Below are 21,180 nucleotides of genomic sequence, written 5' to 3'. Positions count from 1 at the left end.
AGCCCTGGCTCCTCACAAGAGCCACTGCAAGTAAAAGTGGCAGCAAGGCTCAAACACAGTTGGCATGAGGGTTAGACAGTGATTCCAGTACCCTCCACTTGTAATATGAAAACTACAGCTTTTCTATAGCATTATGGGGGCTGCCATACAAGGAGGAACAGCTAGTCCAGGGGACCATTAACTCGGGGGAGCTGCTAGCCCAGGAGGACCTGTGAGTCCACGAGGAGCTGCTTAAGCCAAATGTCCAAAAGCAGCAAACTCTCATTAACTTTGTCTGAATTCCTTAGAATTTGTAAGTCTAGACTTCATCACAGTCATTGCCAGAGCACATGGCCACCTTTTCCCAGGGAGCTTCCTGAGACTTCTGTATCCGATCAAGGTGAGGTGGAAGCCAGGACAGCAGCCTCCCTGTAGCATCTTCTACAGCTAGGAAGAGGGGCTGTCTCCGAGGTGTGGGGTCTAGTGGGGCACGGCAGGTCCCATCAACCGTGCCCAAGTTCAGATCTCTTCATCAGGGGCCCACTCATCCCCTCCATGGTACCCACAGTTCATCACTGTTCACTGTCTGCACTGACAACAGCTTCATTGCTGACAAACTTCCTGTTGACCTTCACCATGACCTCAAAGTAGACATGATTTGTTCAAGGTGACACACCTATTAATTACAAACAAGACCCCAAGGCTCCAGTGCCCAAAGACACAGCACTGTCACCTTACCCTGACCTCTGACGGCTTCAGTAGACCAACCCAGCAAACAACCCCTTTCCCAACCCAGCAACAACCCCTTCCCCAACCCAGCAACAACCCCTTCCCCAACCCAGCAACAACCCCTTCCCCAACCCAGCAACAACCCCTTCCCCAACCCAGCAACAACCCCTTCCCCAACCCAGCAACAACCCCTTCCCCAACCCAGCAACAACCCCTTCCCCAACCCAGCAACAACCCCTTCCCCAACCCAGCAACAACCCCTTCCCCAACCCAGCAACAACCCCTTCCCCAACCCAGCAACAACCCCTTCCCCAACCCAGCAACAACCCCTTCCCCAACCCAGCAACAACCCCTTCCTACTTCTTCCAAAAGACACAAACTCACTTCAAAATCCCGAGACATAAAAACAAAACAAAACAAAACAAAACAAAACAAACAACACAACAAAAAAACACCCAACTATCAAGAGAAGGGAGTGCCCACAATTCTCTGCTTCAGATACACGCCTAGTACATTTTTCTCCAGACTTGCAAGAATTTGTCAGCTGGATGCCTGGCAGAGTATGTGCTCAATAAACACTTCTTGGATGCACTAATTAATGCTGGGGCAGGCTATTATTTATTAACAGACCCACAGTGCTATTTTTACAAAGTACACCTCCATCTAGCTGTGGGGCCTGGGCCTTTCTGTGTGTCCCCATTGCCACCCCATGAACAGCCCTATAGTTTGGTCACCCCTGCCAGAGGCAGGCCTTCTGGAAGAAGGCCAGGCAGTCCTCAGGCTAATGCCAAGAGTTTTGCTTGCCATGGTTCCCAGAAAGAAGGCGAAGGCAGCAGTGCTATTTTGATTAGACTGGTCAGTTGGTTGGTTTTTTATTTTTTAGAGAGAGAGAAAAATAAAAGAAAACCACCAATTAAGCAAGTCAAATAAGTGTTATTTTTAACTGCACAATACTTCATTGGTTTGCCTACATTTTCTCTTCAACCAGGTGCTTTGGGGTTGAATAAGCAAATTATTATGTGCATAAATAAATATAAATGAATAATTGGTTATGAATTTCTCGCCTCTGTAGTAGTCAACGTGCAACTTGGATTAGCGGGGAGCAAGACCTCACCTCCTTAATTAGGCTGGAAAGGGGTTTCTGGTCCATTAAGCAAGAATCTGCTCTCTGACTGCACCTTTAAAAGACACAGTCAGTTTGGGTGGGGGCGGGGACACAGACGGTATGACTAGAGTCTGCCTGGCCCCTTCACTCTGGATTTCACAGACCGGGCCAGCCTGGGGACAGAAGAGAAAGGTGGGTCATCTTGGAGAGGGACAGCTTTGAGGCAGGGTCTGACAGTCCTTATCTTGGGCAAGTCTTAGTTCCCTGTTCCAGAAGTGAGTAGAATGACTTCCTCTTCCATTTTCTTCAAGACTGAATGTGCTGGTGGAGCTGGTGTAGGAAGCTCAGAGCCAGGCGGGGAGCACCCATGCTAATGACTGTGACCACGAAGGTTCCGAGAAAGAAAGACCCACAACCTAGCCACGCATCACTGACCAGTTTCATGGTTTGGGACGTTTCTTTGCACCCTATCGGCTTAACTTTCAAGAACCATATTTCCTTCTAAATTAATATTGATAGGATTAAATCACTAGGGAATTATAATGATCTCCTAGATTTTACTCCCATGTTTCAGCTGCAACATAGTCTGAAGAGTTTGTGCCTAAAACTGTCCCCACAACGGGTGACAGGTGAGTGTGGGAGCAGGAAACAGAGAACAGGAAAACACACACCACCTGTTCTACTTTCTTTTTTCTTCAAAAACATCATCAAACACTTGATACTGAATGAGTTATAAAGAAGAAAGGTTTCTTCAAGTCACAGTCCTGGAGGCAGAGAGGCTCTGACCAGGTGCAGATGGACATTCTATGAAGAGTCCAAAGTTGATGCCAAACATTGCATGGTGAGAAAACTTCATTTTGGAGATGGTACCAAAGTGGCTTCTCTAGCAGATCTGCTTTCAATGAGACCCATTAACCCATCTATTCTTAGCCTTCATGGTCTAATTAGCCCCTGAAGCTCCCACCTGAACACACCTCTGAAGGCATCCCTCCAAATGAAGATTAGATACAGCGAAGGCTTTGGTAGAGACATTTAAACCAAAGCGCATACTGAAAACTAACACAGAGACCGGGTTTCTGAACTCTGTTGTGGGAGGATGGCTTCCTGAGACGTGGACAGACTCACGTGACAGAGCCATCCCGGACTCCAGAGAGGAAGGCCACAACTGTGTAAGTCAAATACATTTTTCCCTATTTAAGATCCTGCCAGGAGCTCCTCAAACTACAGATGAGCATCTTTATAAGCATAAATTCACAAGATTACACAATTTACATGTAAAATGGGGCCAGTTTCCTCCCGAGGTTCATAAACCAGCTCTGAGGCAATTCTAAAGGAATTGTTGCAAAATTGGTTTTAGCATTAGTAATATTACTAGAAAAATACGGAAAGACTCCCGTGGCGGCTCCTTCCACCAGAATATATAAGTATTATTTTGCTTTTAAAAAAAATTCAAAGGGGTGTACAAAATTATTTTGATCATAAGAAACTCAATACAACTATCTTGCCAAAATATGAGGGCCTCCCAGAGTGCACCTGGTTTTCTCTTACATCTAAGAATCTGATGAAATACAAATGGGCATTACCCTCTGCCCACAGATCAGGATTTGTAATGTGGGCCCTGGCCTGTTCATTGTCAAAGGCATCGGAATCCCCTGGGAGCTTGTTCAAATAAGAGGTGACTGGTCCCACTCCTGCCCAAGACTAGGGCCTGGTAGGCCTGGGTGGGGCCCATCTTTCTTTGAATGCTCCGTTCTTGGCTTGGGCCGGCTGCTGAGCTTCTCGGTGCTGTCTTTGGAGGGTAGTCCCACATTCTTGCATCAGAATCTGGGAGCAAGTATTTATTGTAGGTTTCTGGGGCCCACCCAAGCTTGGTAAAACAGGCTTGGTTGGGAACAAGGCTATGTCTTTAAACTTTATCAACTTCCTGAATGACCTGTGAGTCATTATCTTAGTTTGCAAGAATTATAGATGCACAGGAATTTGCAAATCAACGAACAAAAGAATGTACAGGGAGGTCCAGTGTCTTTTTTTCCCTAGTTTACCTACAACACATTCAGGTAAAACTATAGCATGTTATCAAAACCAGCAGATTTTGATTTATGCAGAGAGATTATTCAGTCTTTTCAACTATATGTGCACATATGAGCATGTGTGTATAGAATATTTACGTGTACAACTATATCTCTCCGTCGATACTGTAGTTTCCTCTGTGGTAGGCAAGTTGCTGGTATACTCATTTCTCTTGCTTCTTTCTTCAAGAAAAAAATCAGTTATTCTTAATTTTTTGTTTTTCCATACAAACTTTAGAATAAGCTTGTCTTTGCTTATGTTAATTCTTGGAAGAAAAGACAGTTTTCCAAGAATCTGCTGCCAGTCTAAGGAGGATCACACCTTATAGTGTCTTTCCACCCATGGTGTGTGTGTGTGTGTGTGTGTGTGTGTGTGTTGTTTTGCTTGTTTTTTTAATGATGGGAACTAAATCTAGGACCTCCTGAGCTAGGAAAATATTTTTCCACTAAACTCCATCCCAGGTTGGTTCTGTGTGGATGTTTCCTAAACATTAAAAAAAAAAAAAAATCATTTGTACTGTAGTGGTTTAGATGAAAAGGTCCCCCACAGGCTTAGATGTTTAAATACTGAATATTTGGTCCCTAGGTGTGGTGCTGTTTGGTGAGGCTTACGAAATGAGGTCTTGCTGGAGGCAATATGTCGCTGGTTGGAGGTGGTGCTTAAAAAGTTTAAATCTTTCCACCATTTCTGGTCAGCTCGCTCTGCTTGGTGTTCTCAGGTGAGGATGTGAGCTCCCAGCTTCCTGCTCTGGCTTCCATGCCATGATGAATTCTTATCTATCTGGAACCATAAGCCAAACTACGTTTCTTCTTATATGAATTGCCTTGGTCATAATGTTTCATCACAGCAACAGAAAAATAACTAACACACGTCTTCATGTGTGTGTATGTGCGTGCATGTGTGTGTGTGCATGCCTGTGTGCATGTGTGTGTGACTGTTCCCACATGACTCCATATGTGTGTGTGCATGTGTGCATCCATGTGGGTGTACACGCATGTGCTGGTATGTGTGTGCAAGCCTGTAGAGGTCAAGGGCAAACTTATGGGAAACAATTCTCTCCCTTCACTCTGTAAAGCCTCTGGATTGAACGCAGGTCATCAGACTTGCTGACCGGATTTTCTTTTTTTCTCTTTCAATGAGACAAAGTTGGTATCTATTAAGAAGGAATTTTGTTTCAAAAAAAGTGGATGTTTATTAAGAACAAAGATGATAGTTGCTGTGATGTGTAAATATCTTTTACATATTGCTGGATTTGATTTGTTGAGTTTTTTTTTTTTTTTTTTTTTTTTGTGTGTGTGTGTGTGTGTGTCTATGACACTAGTCTATACAACTTACTGTCTTTGTCTGGGTATCAAGATAGTGTCTTGAATACCACCTTTGGAAGTGAAGCAGAGCCATGTTTCAAGCTTTAACTTTCTAGAAGAAATCACGAAGAGTTATTGCTATTTGCTTGTATGTTTAGGAGAGTTCTTGCCTAAAACCATCTGGGCCTGGAGAGTCAGGGAATTTAAAATTGTGTCACAGGGCCCTTCAGACTCTCACCATATTTTTTTTTTTATTTTATTAGTAGCATTTTTATCAGCATGGAAAGCAACAACAGCATTTATCACACTTTATCAATCAGCTGCCCTCCCTGCCCTGTCCTTCTGTCCCTATGCACTTCTTCCTTTGTCCTGTATGTGGGCACACGTATGAGGGTCTCTACAGGAGGGCATCAGACTACAGGTGGGTGTGAGCTGCCATGTGGGCACCAGGAACCAAACCCAGGTCCTGTGCAAGAACAGCAAGCACACCTAATAGTTGAGCCACCACACACCCCGTTTTTGATTTATTAAAATGTTTTATCATTTTGCGTCCTGTTCTTAGTAGTTTTGTAAGTATGCATACATAATTTATCTTGGTCTATGAGTGCAGCCTTGCCACTCTGGGTGACATGTTGAAACCTTCCCTGCTAGTCCTTTTCCCTCTCAACTTCAGAATGTAACTGTCTCTAGCTTTTCCTCCAAGTACGTTGACCAGCGTTGATGACACCAAGCATACTTTAAGAAGTGTGTGGACAGAGGGATAGCCTGCTTTTACCCACTCTGTGAGGGATAGCCTGCTACCTTTTACCCATTCTGTGGTCTTTGTTTTGGGAAGTTTTTTCTGTTATCATTTCCCTTCTCACTGGAGAGCCTCCCTCAGCCTTCCTTTGAGGGTAGATCTGTTAGTGATAAATTCTTAGTTGCCGTTCTTCTTACAATGGTTTCTTAAACCTGTTTCCTGAAATTCGCCAGAGAGAATGGAAAATCCTTTGCATGTGCCACTTGACAATGTACCAATTCCTTCTGATCTCCATCATTTTGACCTACGTATATGTACATGTTTGTGCATGTGTACATCTCTGTGCATATGCACATGTGTGCTCCTGTGTGTGGAAGTCACAGATCAATGCTGCAGCTCCTCTAGCTCAGCTTTGTATTTTGAGACACAGTCTTTCACTGAAATTGGAGCTCACTGATTAACAAGATTGGCTGCCCTGCCAGGCCAGGGTTCTCCTGTCTCCAGATCTTTCCCTCCATGGGTGCTGGGAATCTGAACTTAATTTCGGTATTGAGCAAGTCAACTGAGTCATCACTCCGGTCCCCTAGTTTCCCTGGTCTTCCTGTCTGTCTCTCCCCCACCCCACCCCCTGGTCTTCCTGTCTGTCTCTCCCCCACCCCACCCCTGCCCCGCTGTGTATATTATTCATATACGTGCAGGTGCTTCCTGTGGATGCAGAGACTGAGGGAGGGCTGCGGGTACCTTGCTGTCACTTCCCCATCTCATTCTCTTATAACAGGGTCTCTCAAAGAACCCAGACTTAAGCCACCAGCCATCCTCCTGTCTCCACACACCAGGGTTATAGAAACAGTGCCATATCTGGTTTCATGCACTCACATCTGTACAAGCTCTCTTACCTACCAAACTATCTGTGAGTGTCGGTCTCCATGATTTCTGCTGAGAAATTTGTTATCCTTTGACTTAGTATCCCCACAAGGGACCATCATAAAGATTTTTTTTTTTCAACATTTTTCTCTCAGAAGCTCAGTTGTGACATGCCTTTGCCTTGGTGAGTGCTTTTTTGTGTTTACCCTATTTGAGGTTCATTTTGCTTCTTGATTTTTTTTTCTCTTCTTGAATTTTTAGTCTTTTGTTCAGATTGGGGCTCCCCCCACCCCCTGCAGCTAGCATTTCCTCCGATGAAGGTGATTTAATGCACACTTTAAATCTGAGAAGCCCTGCTTTGGGTAGAGGCGAAGGGTCCAGACCCTCCTCAATGTGGACAGCATCCTGTAAACGTTTGTTCTTCTCAGAAGATCCCATGACACCTGCCACAGAGTTTTTTAAAGTGTTGGTTTATTTTCAGTGTTCTTGGTTAAAAACAGTAAGAAGCAAGTTGGTGGCCTTCCCTTCCATGCACCACATCTGTTGAATTCCTGTGGTCCGCCGACTTCCCTAACAATTTTGTAAAATGTGACCACTTGGTTGGATGTTTTCTGAGTGCCTAATAGGAGCCAGAGAAATCTTTCTTTTTCCTTTAAAAAAGAAAAAGTATGTGCGTGATTGTGTTCTGTTGTGCGGCTCACCCCAGTGTTGTGCACATGTGCATGTGGGTGCATATGTGTGTGCAAGCATGTGGAGGCCAAAGGCCAAGGCTGGGCATCAGATTTAATTACTGTCCATGTTATTGTTTGGAACACGGCCCTCACTGGGCCTGGGGCTCACAGCTGGCAGGCCTGTGATGCTGAGAACCCATCTGTCTCCACAACTCTACCAGGGGGCTCTGGAGGCACAGCCACACCTAGCTTTCTTTACATGAATGCTGGGGACCGGAACTCAGGTCGTCATGCTTATGTGACAGGTACTTAGCCAGTTAGGCCACCTCACCAGCCCCTCTCCTCTTATTGTTCCCTTATTTGGTGATAGGGGAAATGATTTTTAAATGAACAGCATTTTGGCTTATAAAAGCTGAGTCAAAATGCTAGAGCAAACTCAGCTGCTTTTTTTTTTTTTTTTTTTTTTTAATGTTACTTCTCTTTAATGTCTGACCTATGGTGCTCTGAACAGGCCATACCAGCCAGCCAGTGACACCCAGAAATATGTCATCTCACACACTAGAAGCATGCCTGGCCCCGTGGCCCTGTAATTCAAGTTCACTGTGCACAGTTGGTCTCTAGTTACTCACAGTGGTACCTAAGCAGGGAAGAGGGCGTGACCCAGTGCCAATGCTGACTCCTTTGCCCAACTCACTCACGCCTCTTCTCCATCCACCTACTTGGACCAGCTCTGGCTCATCTTGAGAAACTCAGTTTGGGAACCATCTTTGGGAATAGTTCATGTCACCCTCCAGGTACTGACCCAGGCATCCCGGTTGATCTCACTCACGCTACAACACCCCGCTGTGCTAATTGCTGTTCTGTTACCCTCATCAGGTAAAGAAGGGTCACTGGAGGCAAGGATTCAGTCTTGGTGGGTTGGGTCCTCCGTATGTCCATAAAGATAAACCATGAGCTGGAGAGATGGCTCAGAGGTTAAGAGCAGTGACTGCTCTCCCAGAGGTCCTGAGTTCAATTCCCAGCAACCACATGGTGGCTCACAACCATCTGTAATGGGATCCAATGCCCTCTACTGGTGTGTCTGAAAACAGCTACAGTATACTCAGATAAATAAATAAATCTTTAAAAAAAAGAAGAAGAAAAAGGATAAACCACATGTGTAAGCACTTCCTCTGACCAGAGCTCACCAGTATCGTGCGACTGGCTGAGGCTGTCTCTGCTTCTCAGATGCTGTATCTGCTGAACTTCCTTGTACAAAGTTCAGGCTTCCTGAAGCAGGATTAATCATTCCCACGGTCTCACAAACATCTGCCTATTCTTCCAGGGTAGAATTAGTACAAATGTCTTTGTTCTAAATTGCCAATCTCTCCCATTTGGAAAACTTGGCCATTTCCCCTCCTCCATCTTACTGTTGGATCTCTGAAACCTTCATTGGTGCATTGACATTTCTTGACATGTCTTTCCTAAGCTGCCTGAGTCAGGGACTCTGTTTCATCTGAATTTCCAGTTCTGGGACAAGGTGTTGATGGGAAGAGTTTTGGTGGCTCTTTACTACAGATCTACTGTTGCTTACCATTGAACCCTGTGCTCTCTGGCTTCTGTGTATTAACTTCCCACTCACCATCCACCCATATTCTAAACCTCTGTGAGGTGCTTGGAGGGGTGGGGGTGGGAGAAATAGATAATGTCAATGTTATATTTTAAAGCAGTTTTGTTTGTTCCTTTCTAGGTACTATCTTGGTCGTCAGATGTACGTAGTCATTTCAGAGCCGGATATGATCAAGGAGGTGCTAGTTGAGAACTTCAGTAACTTTTCCAACAGAATGGTATGTAGCTTCCTCCCTGTGTGTGGATGAGAATGGGGTCATCCTGAGGAGTATGGTACGGAGGGGCGGCCTGTGATAATTAACCATGGTTGACAGTCTGACATGATTGGGAAAAGGGAACAGAACCTCTGCAGAAAAAAATGCCTGCGGTCATGTCTGTGGGGGAATTTCCTTGATTGTTAGTTGCTGCTAGCTGCCCCAACCTGCTGTGGGCAGTTTCATCCCTAGACAGATAGCCCTGGATTATATAAAGAAGGTAGGTAGACATGAGCCTGGAAGCAAGCCAGTAGGCCGTGTTCCTCCACGGTCTGTGTTTCATTTGGTTCCTGCTTCCAGATTCCTGCCTTGAGGTCCTGTCCTGACTTCCACTTATAGCGGAAGCTCTAAGTTGAAATAAACCCTTTCCTCTCTAAATGACTTTTGGCCGGGGTGCTTACTACACCAACAAGGATATTAGTTATTTCGGTTGTTGTTGCTGCTGCAATAGAACACCATGTTCGAACGCAATTTATAGAAGAAAAGGTTTATTTTAGCTTTACGGTTCCAGCGAGATCAGAGTCTGGCATGGTGGGGAAGCATGGCAGCAAAGCAGCAGACAGGGTAGCCAGCAGGTGTGAGCATCTTCAAAAGCAAGCATGAAGCAGAGAGGAGGCAGGAAGTGAGGTGATACTACAAACACAGGAAGCCCTTCCCCCAGTGACGTACCTCTAAGACTTCACAAAGGTTCCACAACTTTTTCAAACAGCACCCGTGACCAGGAACCAAGTGTTCAAATATCTGAGCCTCTGGGGGGAGGATTGCAATCAAACCACCACGAACAAGAAGCAGATTAAATAGCTTCTATGGGGCTGAGGTCTGCTCCCCTTAAAACTTCTCAGAAAGCTTCTGAGAAATGTCCAGAACCGCAGTAAAGGTGGCGTTTATAGCTAGGAAACACCCCCAAGGAAACTAGAGCAGAAGAGAAGTCAGAGCTGGCAGAAATGCTAAAGCCAGAGGAGTTGGCTAAAGCTGTGTTCAAAACTAGAGGATCCACAGGGCACAGGCCACGTGAGGAGAAATCCAAGCAAGGTTAATAAACAGCAGCGGGAGAGCGAGCTTTGAGGGTCTGCGCTGACATCTTCCTCAGGAAGCATGTAAGCCACAGAATGAAGATAAACAATATCAGTAGGGAAACTAGCCCCCATGGATTAATAGCGGGAACCTGAGGTGGGGGTGGGGAGACCCGAGCCAGTGCAAGTCTCCAGCCCACTTCATCTGCTTTAACCTCTAAGGAAAAAATTCCAAATGGAAGAAACATCGGTGCTTGGTATGGCCCATAGTTCCTCAAAGTGAGGAGACAGAAATCCTAACAAAGAAGGTTAGTGACCTTCGTGTTGGTTCTTACAGTCTCAGGTGAATTAATAAACAGATGCTTGTGTAAATTTCAACCAGAATATCAGCCATCTCTTACTGGGTCAAATTAAAAACTGTGTGTGTGTGTGGGGGGGGGGGTTAGAGGGAGAGGCAGAGGGGAAGGAGAGAGGGGGAGGAAAAGAGGGAGGGGGTTAGAGGGAGAGGTAAAGGGGAGGGAGAGGGGGAGGAAAAGAGGGAGGGGGGTTAGAGGGAGAGGCTGAGGGGAGAGATGGGGAGGAAAAGAGGGAGAGAGAGAGGGAGAGGGAGAGGGAGAGAGAGAACGCACAGGTTTAAGCATACACATGGCTGCATGCAGGCTACAGAGTGTGTGTAGAGATGTAGAGATCAGAGGACAACCCCAGGCCTCCGTCTATTCACCTTTCACCTTAATTGAAACAGAGGCTCTTGTAATTTGCTGCTGCATACACCAGACTAGCTGGCAGTGAACTTGTAGGAATCCCGCCTTTGTCTTCCATGTTACACTGGGACTAAAGACACGTGCTGCTGAAACTGACTTCACAGGGGTCTGTGGATCCAAACACAGGTCCTCACATGCACAGAGTAAGCGTTTTAGCCCCTGGGTCATCGCCCCAACCCCCCGTTTCACTTACCACTCTTGCAGAGATGTTAGGTAATGCATTCATTTGTCTGATGACTGTTTGGCAACCCTGTGCACACCAGCCATAGGACGGGCACAGCGAGGATGCCGACTGTAAAGAGAAAGAAGACCTCAGGACTTGTGAAGGAAGCAGACCAGTGGAGACATTTGCAGCATATATGGGAAGCTCGCACAGTAGGATATCAGGGTCATCCAGGGTTCAGGTGAGAAAACCTACTTAAGGCCGCAGGATGCTTGAGATGAAGCCATCCAGTGACAGGCTTCCTCAGCATTCTCTGCTGGGGGAGCAATCCAGAGTGGGTTTTGGAGAATCATAAGAACACATGAGAGGTGGACAGATTCAGCTATTCAAAGCACTTGCTGCCCTTGCAGAGGAACTGGGTTTGGTTTTCAGCACCCACAGTGTGCATTTCCCTGCAATTCCAGTTCTAGGGGATCAAACGCCTTCTTCTGGCCTCTGCCGGCATTGTACCCATGTGATACCAGACAAACATGCAGGTAAATACTCATACACGTTTATATATATATATATATATATATATATATATATATATATATATATATATATATATATATATATATATATATATTATTGTCACAGTGAGCCTGTCCACTTCACAGACAAGGAAACTGAGGCCCACAAAGGTTACATAGCCAGCCCAGTCACAGAGTAGCTTGAGGACAGACAGAGGTATGAAGGCCACCTCGCATTTCAAGTCCAGACCTCTCTGTACTTCACTACCATAATGAGTCTCAGGGGACATTTCTACAGAGCAAAGTTAAACAGAGTAACTGAACATTCAGCCTAAACCCCAATGTGCTAATCTTCCAGCCCCAGAACACTACCCAGGGCTACATCTCACACGGCATTAGAGAAAGGTGACTGTTTAGTACCCTGCCTCCGCTCTCTGATGTGTGCATGTGGTGCAAACAGACCCAACACACTTGTGGCAAAGGCCACTAAATAAAGTTGCCCTCGGCCTCTGTCAGCTTCTCTCCTACACTATTTTTGGGGGGGCTCTTTAATTTCCTTCTCCCACACTCAGTCATGGGCCCCAAATTCCAGACTAACGTCCAGCATTCCCTTGCATTCAGTAAGGGAGGAAGAGCTCAGGTTTTGAGATCCTCTTTCAAGATGGAAGAACATCTGTGACTCAGAGACAATTCACACGTACCAACCTAATCTCTCCAATATAAGGTGTCCCTCCGGTCATCCTGGTCTGTCTCGTCTCTCTCTAGTCCCCCAGACCTTAGCACATGCTGATAATTCCTATAATATGAGGTAACATAATAGCAGGGCTTGTGTTTATTAGCAACGCGAGCTCCTAACTTCTTAAAGCTCTTGTTCCTTCTGGGGGTATACATGCTATCTTACTAGGCTGCTGCTCAGTTAGATGAATCTGCTTATACAAGCTGTGTTCCTGCGCAGCGTGTGGCAGGTCTGACTGCGTCTGTGCAAAACCCAGCTGCTCTTCAAGGCTCTCAGATTCTGCCTCCTCCAGGAAGCCGTCCCTGCCTTCCTCTGAGGTAGACTCTTGGTCACCTGCATCAGCTCTCTGTTACTGAATCGGGGACTTCCGGCTTTTGTCCTAACTCAGCAATTTAACTTTTTAATCCCAAGGACTGCTTTTTCTACACCCCCCTTGTGGTCCAAATGCATAGTGACTGTTATGGTTCGCCTGTGAAATGTCTCCCAGTGTGCCCGGGTGTTTGATTCCCCCAGCTGATGCTACTGGTTTGGAAGGCTGTAGAACTTTTCAGAAGGGTTGGCCTGGATGAAGACAGCGGGTCCCTGGAGGGTGGAGAGTCTTAGCAGCTAGAAGGCTGCCTGTCTTAGCTTCTGGTCTACCAAGATATGAACAGGTGGCTTCATGCTCCTGCCGCAGCACCATGAGCTGCTACCGCTACCATGGTTCCCCCACCAGGATAGTTTACATTACACCATGAGGAAGAATCAATCCTTAAGAATAAGTTATTTCAGGTCAGGTATTTGGCAATGAGAAAGGTAAGTAACAGAAGATCTCTTCTGAATCCAAGTGGAATATCCAAACATCCACAGGATGCACAGAGAAGCTTCTGTGTGTGGTTTGCCTGAACTCAGGGGTCCCTATCTTCTTCCCGGCAAGGTCCTTCACAGAGACCCGTCATAGATTAGCACTCTAGGAAGCCCTGGAGATCATTTTCCACCTGGGATGATTCTGCTTATCGTGAGCTTTGTTTATGATCTTTAAAGCAATTCCATATTCATGATAAAACAACCCTAGCGACTCACTTTAAAACAAAAAAACACACAAGTCATTAGAATGGGATTTTCTCATAGGTTTCTGAAAGTCAAATTAAAGCGGGTTCTGTGGTTCCCTCTTTTCCATATGCTTATTTTTCTGCTCAAAGAACTCAAGATTAGTGAGGCGTGATTTCCCCCCACCGACACCATGCCTTCTTCCCTTTAATAAGCCATGTTTACTTAAGTGTTCAGCTTTATTATACATTCGCTCGGTAAACATTAAACGCTTACTCCATGCAAGCGTCTACCAAGAGGTCCCTTGTGATACAGAAACACTTCGGCATATTAGTTTGATGCATTGAATGAAAAGGAACTTAAATAACACAGAGCTTCATTTGCCACCGTTGAGAGCCCATTGCTGCTCACACATCCCAGTTTTGAGTCACGTCGCTTCAAGGACAAGCTGGTGGAGCATGCCTGTGTGACGCTCTGGAATTCGATGTGAGCCGAGAGCAGCTCATGAGGGACCCATGGAGCCGAGGTGACATGACAGGAGACTCTTACACACATAGTAATGAGTGTAAATATTGAATTTAAAAAAAAAATCACTGAATGAAGTATATTCTTTTTCATCTGGGCATGGAGACACATGCTTATAATTCCTGTTCTCAGGGGACTGAAGTGGGATAGTCACAAGTTCATTCTGGTCTATAGGGTAAGAAAGAAAATAATAATAATAATAATAATAATAATAATAATAATAATAATAATAATAATAATAATAACAATAGGTCAACCCAGGCCCAGAGCTCCAAGCAAGGCAGTTTTTCCTGATAGCTCGAATGTCCAGTGAGACCAGCACCCCAAAATGTGCAGGAACAACCTTGTCTGTTTGGCTCCTTCTCTTTATTAAGGCAGGCCTCTTTGTTTTATGTGAAGCCCTTGGCAATGAACAATGCACTGGGCATTCTGGGTGAAATCACACTGGGTGGCCTGCCTGTTGCCTGTGAGTTTCCCAACTCATTGCTTTAGTCAGAGATGTAGCTGGTCCTAAAGATGGCCATTGCATGGGTTTGCACAGCATGATGGGTTGGTCCACACTTGGACATCATTTTCTAGGATGTGCCTGTGAGGCCCTGGAGTACGGGAGCAGCCAGGACTAAGCGGCATTGATTTGGATGCTCAAGGTTTTCTTTGCCTCATAACACTTCTCTCTGAATTTCAAAGTGTTGTTGAAATGATTTTGTATTTTTGGTCTTCAAATGTTTTTTCTTTTTATATTTATTTGTCCGTGGGAGGAGGGATGGGGAAGGAGAGATGGGGAAGGAGGGATGGGGAAGGAGGGATGGAGAAGGAGGGATGGGGAAGGAGGGATGGGGAGGCTCCCATAGTGCACATGTGGGAGGAGGGATGGGGAGGAGGGTGAGGAGGAAGGATGGAAAGGAGGGATGGGGAGGAAGGATGGGGAGGCTCCCATGGTTCACAAGTGGAGGTCAGAGGACAGTTTGCAGGAGTAAGATCTTTCCTTCAAATGTGTGAGTTTCAGAGATTGACTTGGAACATCAGGCTTGGGCAACAGGTGCCCTTCCCAGCTGAGCCTTCTTACTTATCTTGTATATTTGGTGCTAATAGACTCTTGGCTCAGCAAAGAATCAAGTTTATTTATTTTTTTAAATAAATGAACAAAACCTTATTTCTATAATTATCCTTTCTTTCCCTGGCCTTTTCTGTGATGGAAGCTGATACCAGTGTGCCAACCAGGAGATGAAAGTCTAGATTTTGGGGGATGAATTGTAAATGAGCCCCAGCAGCAAGTGCAGCCTTACCATGGATGTATTCCTGAATATTCCATGCAGCCAGCTTGGACTGGTTATTTTCCTCTGGGTGACAATGCACCCCCAAAAAAGCAACTTAAAGAAGCAGAGGTCTGCCACTGCTCTCAATTCCAGGGTGCTGTCCATCACAGAGGGGGGCCAGGAGGGTCATGGATGCAGGAGCTTGAGACTGAGCCAGGTCGCCATCTGATGGTGATCAGCTAGCTCACTTTCCTCCTTTTAGACAGCTTGAGACCGTGTTTCATAGAATGGTACCTCCTGTATTTAGCGTGGCAGTCAACCCATTCTAGAAATTTCCTCCCAGCCATGCCCAGAGGTTTGCCTCCTAGATGACTCCAGTTCCTGTCAGGTTGACAGTTGATGCTAACCATCAGATAAGTCATTGTACAGGCGAGGGCTGACCCCATTCTCCCCCACCCTCATTTCCATTTTCTACCATTCCCTTTCTTCTCACTTTCCTCCTCCTCTTTTTTTCTTAAATATAGAATAGAGTTTATTTAGGTCATGGGGGAGTTAAGAGCGTAGTAGAGGCAGAAAGAGAGAGAAGAGATGAATAGAGAAGTAGAGGAGTAGAGGCTGGGCATGAGTACTTGGAGAGAGAAGGGGTGAAGGGAAGGGGAAGAGGAGGGATGCGGGGGGGGGGGGAAGACAAGAGAGCAAGAGAGAGAAAGCAAGAGCCCTCCTCCTCTTAAAAGTCCTATCAGTGAGGTGAAAGCCTTGGTTTAAATTATAAACAAACTGAATTTTAGCTGTGTGACCTGTCTGCCTTTTGGCCTCTCTGACCCTTGGATTTTTTTCCCATATGGGGGGGGGCATTAGGACGGCTGATTAGTAAAGTGTTTGACACAGACAGGTCACCTTGGAATCCTACCATATCCCATGCAACCATTCCAAGCTTCAAATGCTGGGACAAGCTTTCTCAGGTCCCTTAGGAAAGTGTTGTCCTAGCCAAGCACATCAGACACTTATCAAGGCCCACACTCCTTGAATAAGCCCTCTTGGATCTTGATAAGTGGTCTCTGTCTTGTCACTAGATTATATGAGCTAGAATTTTGTTTAAATACTGTTTGCATTTGTGTTCATGAGAAACTTTTTCTTTCTTACAAGTTTCTGACAGATTTGAAATCAGCGTTTGTTGACTCGGGCGATGGTAGGGCTTAATGTCAAATTGTGCTCCTCAGAGAATTAATCTCAGCTTTGATTACTGCAAATCAGTAGTTTATTATGCCAATAACAAATAGCATATGCAATTGGATTAGCCTGAGTGTAGAAGCCTATGGTTTTCCGTTTGACTCCAGATTGGTAGAGTTTATCTGTCTTTGTTCTATCATCCATAAAAATACCCAAAAGAATTATTTACCCACCCGTTGTTTCTCTTCCTTCTCCATAAGAATGTCTTGGACATATGTCATGAATGCTCTGTTTCCCACAGCTACAGATCTGTCTCTAGGAAAGAAGAGAGAATGAAGTTACTTTGGTACCATTTGCTGTTGGTGAACTTGTACTGACTCCTAAAAGCCCTTCTTTAAAAATTCCTTTAAAATTTATTCTGGCTTATACATATAAAAGGTGGAAATGAAATGTATTGTCTGTATGAGGGTATGGGAAGGAGCTCCAGGCAATGGGGTTTCCCTCAGGAGGAGTTTTCAGCTGTGTTCTAGCAGACACACAAGCAAAGGGCTGGGTGCAGGGGGTGGGGGGAGGACCAAGAGTTGCAGGTAAAGAGATGGGCTGGTGAGAAAGCTCAGGCTCTTCAGAGAAGATGAAGTAGTGTTGTGGTATTGGCTGATGACGTGAAGTTGTCTCAAGTACTGCATGCCAAGGACTTTGTAAGCATCTTAAATGTATTGATACAATCGTCCCAGTGGCTCAGTTCAAAACTCTTGGTGCCATCCTTGACTCTGGTCTCTGTAGTAGTCACTGTCTTGTAGACCAAAGCCATAGCAAGAAGAAACTTAGGGAGGAGATGTTTTGTCTCTCAAGTTGAAGAACGAGTCAGCCATGGTGAGAAGGAATGTGCTGGAAGCAAGAGGCAGCTGGTAATCAGACAGCAGATTTAAATATGCCATGTATGAACACACACATACACACACACACACACACACACACACACACACACAGAGAGAGAGAGAGAGAGAGAGAGAGAGAGAGAGAGAGAGAGAGAGAGAGAGAGGAAGATAGGGAGAGAGAATATGTGTCTGGAATCCTAATCCATGGGATGGTACTACCTTCATTAAGGGTGGGTCTCCCTTCCTCAGTTAAACCTCTCTGGAAACACCCTCAGAGACACTTCTAGGTGTATTTCCTATGTGATTACAGGTTCAGTCAAGCTGACAAAGAAGATCAAGGGTCACATTCTCCCATCCCATACCAACCCATCAGGAAATCCAATTGGCTCTATCTCCCAAAACACAAAATCTGTTTCCCTCATTGTCTGGCCACTAACATAGACCACTCCTGTCTTTATCTTTGTGTTTTTCCAAAAGTTTCTTCCTGTCTGTGTCCTGGCTGTCCACAGTCTGTTCTAAGCACTAATACAGAGTGAGCCCAAAAAACCAAGTAGGCTCCAGATGCACATCTATTCAAACCACTTCCATTCGTAGGCATGGTGATACATATTGATAGTCCCCGTACAGAAGCAGGAAGGTTGTAGCTGGTCTTTGTTCTTCTTTTCCTACCTTTTGTCCACCTCATCAGCAGATAAGAGAGAAAAAAGGATAGAGAGGAGAGAGAGTGATCCCTGAATCTAATATCTTTACTTCTTTGAGCACAACTACTATTGCAACCAACCCCCTGAACAACCAACAACCCCACTCTCAGGGCCCTAGCATTCATATACCCTCTGAAAAGTTCCCAGAATTCCAAACATCACACAATCACAGAAACTATCTGCAGTTGGCAAAATCACACCTCTACTAGAGCACGAGGCAAATTATAGTCAGCTGCTGCAGACAGTCCAAAGCAGCCCTATAACCCTCACACCTGGGATTAAACCACAAACATATTCTGGCTTTTAAAAAAGAAATCAGAATTCCAGAATTGTTACAATAAAGGGTAACAAATTCCAGGCCAATGTGGGCTTTTAGAAGAGATCCTATTGCAAATTCAAAATCTACCTTGCTTCCCATTCAGAGCAGAAGTCCTTGGGAGGCCCCATGGTCCATCACACACAGGTCACGTGACCTCTCCATCATCCACCCATGTCCAGCCTTGCTTGTTCCTTGAAGTTCAATAGGACACACCTTGTATATTTACTGAAATGATTTCCATGTCTGGAGGTTGACTCCCCCTACCCATGTACCCCAAAAGATTTGTCCAAATATCACATACCCTAAGGGCCCAGCATTGAATGATACATTTAATACAGACCTTGCCTGCCCACTGGGAGCAGCTCATTCCTTATGCTTCTGTCTGCCTTCTTCCTCTAGAGTTGGTGTACACAGAGAATTTTGTTTTGTTCATAAATATATACCAAGCACCCAAGTCAGGGCCTTGCTTATACCAAATATCCAGTAAACTTTTGCAAGTGAGAAACCTCACAACCCTGTTAGAGTATAAATGACACTATCATTGATGATTTATATATAGATCAGGAAACTGATCAGGCCAAGGTATATCACTCCTATAGCTTACCCAGAGCCACACCACTGCGTTATCTTCCTAAGTCCAGCCAGGACTTCCAGAAAGCTCATACTATACCAATAGAGAAGAGAAAAGCACTTGACAAGCATGAGATAGGAGCTTGATGCCTAGAACCCATGCAAAAAAAAAAAAAAAAAAAAAAAAAAAAAAAAAAAAGCTGCATGCAGTAGCATTGGCTTGTACTCATAGCGCAGTGGGATCAGAGACAGGCTGTCCCAAGGATCGCTGGTCAGTCTGTCTGATTTGCTTGTTAAGTTGCAGGCCAGTGAGAGACCCTACCTCAAGAAAATTGTTAGATAATTCCCAAGGCATGATACTCAAGATTGACCTCTGGCCTTTGCATGCAAAGGCACAAATGTTCACTTACACACATGTGACCACACACACACACACACACACACACACACACACACACACACAACAAAACAAAACAAAAGAGTTAAAGTCCCTGTGCTGTGTCTGGAACGAGTAGGGACTAGTAAGAACAATCCTTGGCTTACAAACAGGTGAGAAGTCTCACAAGGAGGAGTTGTGAGCTGGGGTTGGGTTTTTGCTTTTGTTGTCTGTTTCTTTTAACTAATGCTAGCAAGCATATTTAGGTCTGATAGGATGATTTGTTGAGTAAAAGTGCTCTCTGTGAGATCCTGACAGCCTGAGCTCAATCCTGGGGCCCCACATAAAGGTGGACAAAGAGAGTTGACTCTGAAATTGTCCTGCTCACATAATAGTAATAATAACAACACAGTTTTAAATGTAATGATTTTGTATAACAGTGAGGCAACCTTACACTGTGTAATGTCCAAGGTCACTCACAAGGGTCTTCTCTATCTTTTATCTCCGTCACAGAAGAGTCACAGCATATTTTTTTCTTCTAGTGTTTGCCACACCCCATGGCTGACAGAAGCAGCATACCAGAATCTTGCTTCCTCCAAACTGAAGTTCCCCTCCCATCCCTCACCGGGTTGTAGCCTTCAGCTGACTCTCCAGCCAAAGACATCAACTTTCAGGATTCAGGAAGATCCTGCAGTGTGGGAAATGGATGGGTGCGATAAGGCTGGAGGCAGGGCAATCAGTTAGGGCAGAGATAATGGTGACCTCGGCCAGGGTGGTGGCCCTAAGGATGGAGTGAGCTGGCTTGGCTGGTCAAAGCGATTTCAGACTTGTGATTGATAAGCTTTACGTGGAGAGATGACCCAAAGATTTCTGGTTTGGACTAGAATAGGCTTTCCAAACTCTTTTTTTTTTTTTTTAACGAATAGTAAGAAACTAGCCATGTGCAACAGTTAAAAAAAAATAGATTTTTGATGTTGACACACACATAGATTCACATGACAGCAAAATCCAAATCATTTATGAAATACTCAAGGTTTTCTGCTCATTTCTTCCTCCTTCCTTCCTTCCTTCCTTCTGTATTTCCTTGGTTTGGAGTGTTTGTTCTGACAGGGTCTCACCATGTAGCCCAGCCTCACACTCACACTCCTTAGGCTTCCATCTCCCATGTCCTGGGGTTACAGGCATGAGATTTCACACCTGGCTCTTTTTCCTGTGTGTTGGTGGCCATTCCCCACATTAACATTCTATGGGTTCTGGGTGCTATACACACCTGGCCTGAAAGAACTTGGACATACCTTGGCTAAAGGTTTGGCTGTGAGCCCGTCCCAGAGGCTCATGTATCTGAACACCCAGCTCCCAGTCAGCAATCTATTTTGGGAGGTAGGGAGGTTTTTGGCTTCACGAAATGGATTTCTTGGGAACATGACCTACTTTCTGCCCGACCCCTCTCTGCTTTCTGATCTACTGAAATGTTAGGGAGTAGCTGACACACACTCCCCGCCCCCAACAACCACAGAGCCTGCCTCTCCCACCCCTGAAGAACTATATTCCCTCAAAGCATAGGCCCAAGTAAACTTGTCCTCGCTAAGCTGCTTCTTTTTGGGTATTTGGTCACAGTCACAACCACAAGAATGGTAGCTAATACACTTGACATCTTTACCTTCTCACCATCTTTTGAAATGATCGAAGACTGTTCATTTTATTCTAATATATGTTTAGATGTGAAACACTCTTGTGAATGTTACCCCTGACTTTGACTATCAAAAAGAAGTAAAGAAAGAAAAAATAAAAACAAACACAACAAATACAAAACCAAAACCATGGAGGAAGGACCCCAAAATAAAGCTT

General features: G+C 45.0%; 1 protein-coding gene across 2 annotated transcripts in view; it reads left to right on the top strand.

The window, feature by feature from the left end:
• TBXAS1 (thromboxane A synthase 1) overlaps window positions 1–21,180 on the top strand; it is a gene marked incomplete at its 5' end in the record, with an annotated part of 163,723 nt that overhangs the window by 53,716 nt on the left and 88,827 nt on the right. For both annotated transcript variants that reach the window (XM_080932157.1, XM_080932156.1), the window contains one exon: window positions 9,191–9,287. In XM_080932157.1, the coding sequence (XP_080788283.1) occupies window positions 9,191–9,287 (97 nt within the window). The remainder of the gene's footprint in view (window positions 1–9,190; window positions 9,288–21,180) is intronic.

The sequence above is a fragment of the Micromys minutus genome, assembly GCF_963924665.1.
Source record: "Micromys minutus genome assembly, chromosome: 18".
NCBI classification, from domain to species: domain Eukaryota; kingdom Metazoa; phylum Chordata; class Mammalia; order Rodentia; family Muridae; genus Micromys; species Micromys minutus.
Note: the sequence above shows the minus strand (reverse complement) of the source record. Positions and strands in the feature narration are given on the sequence as shown.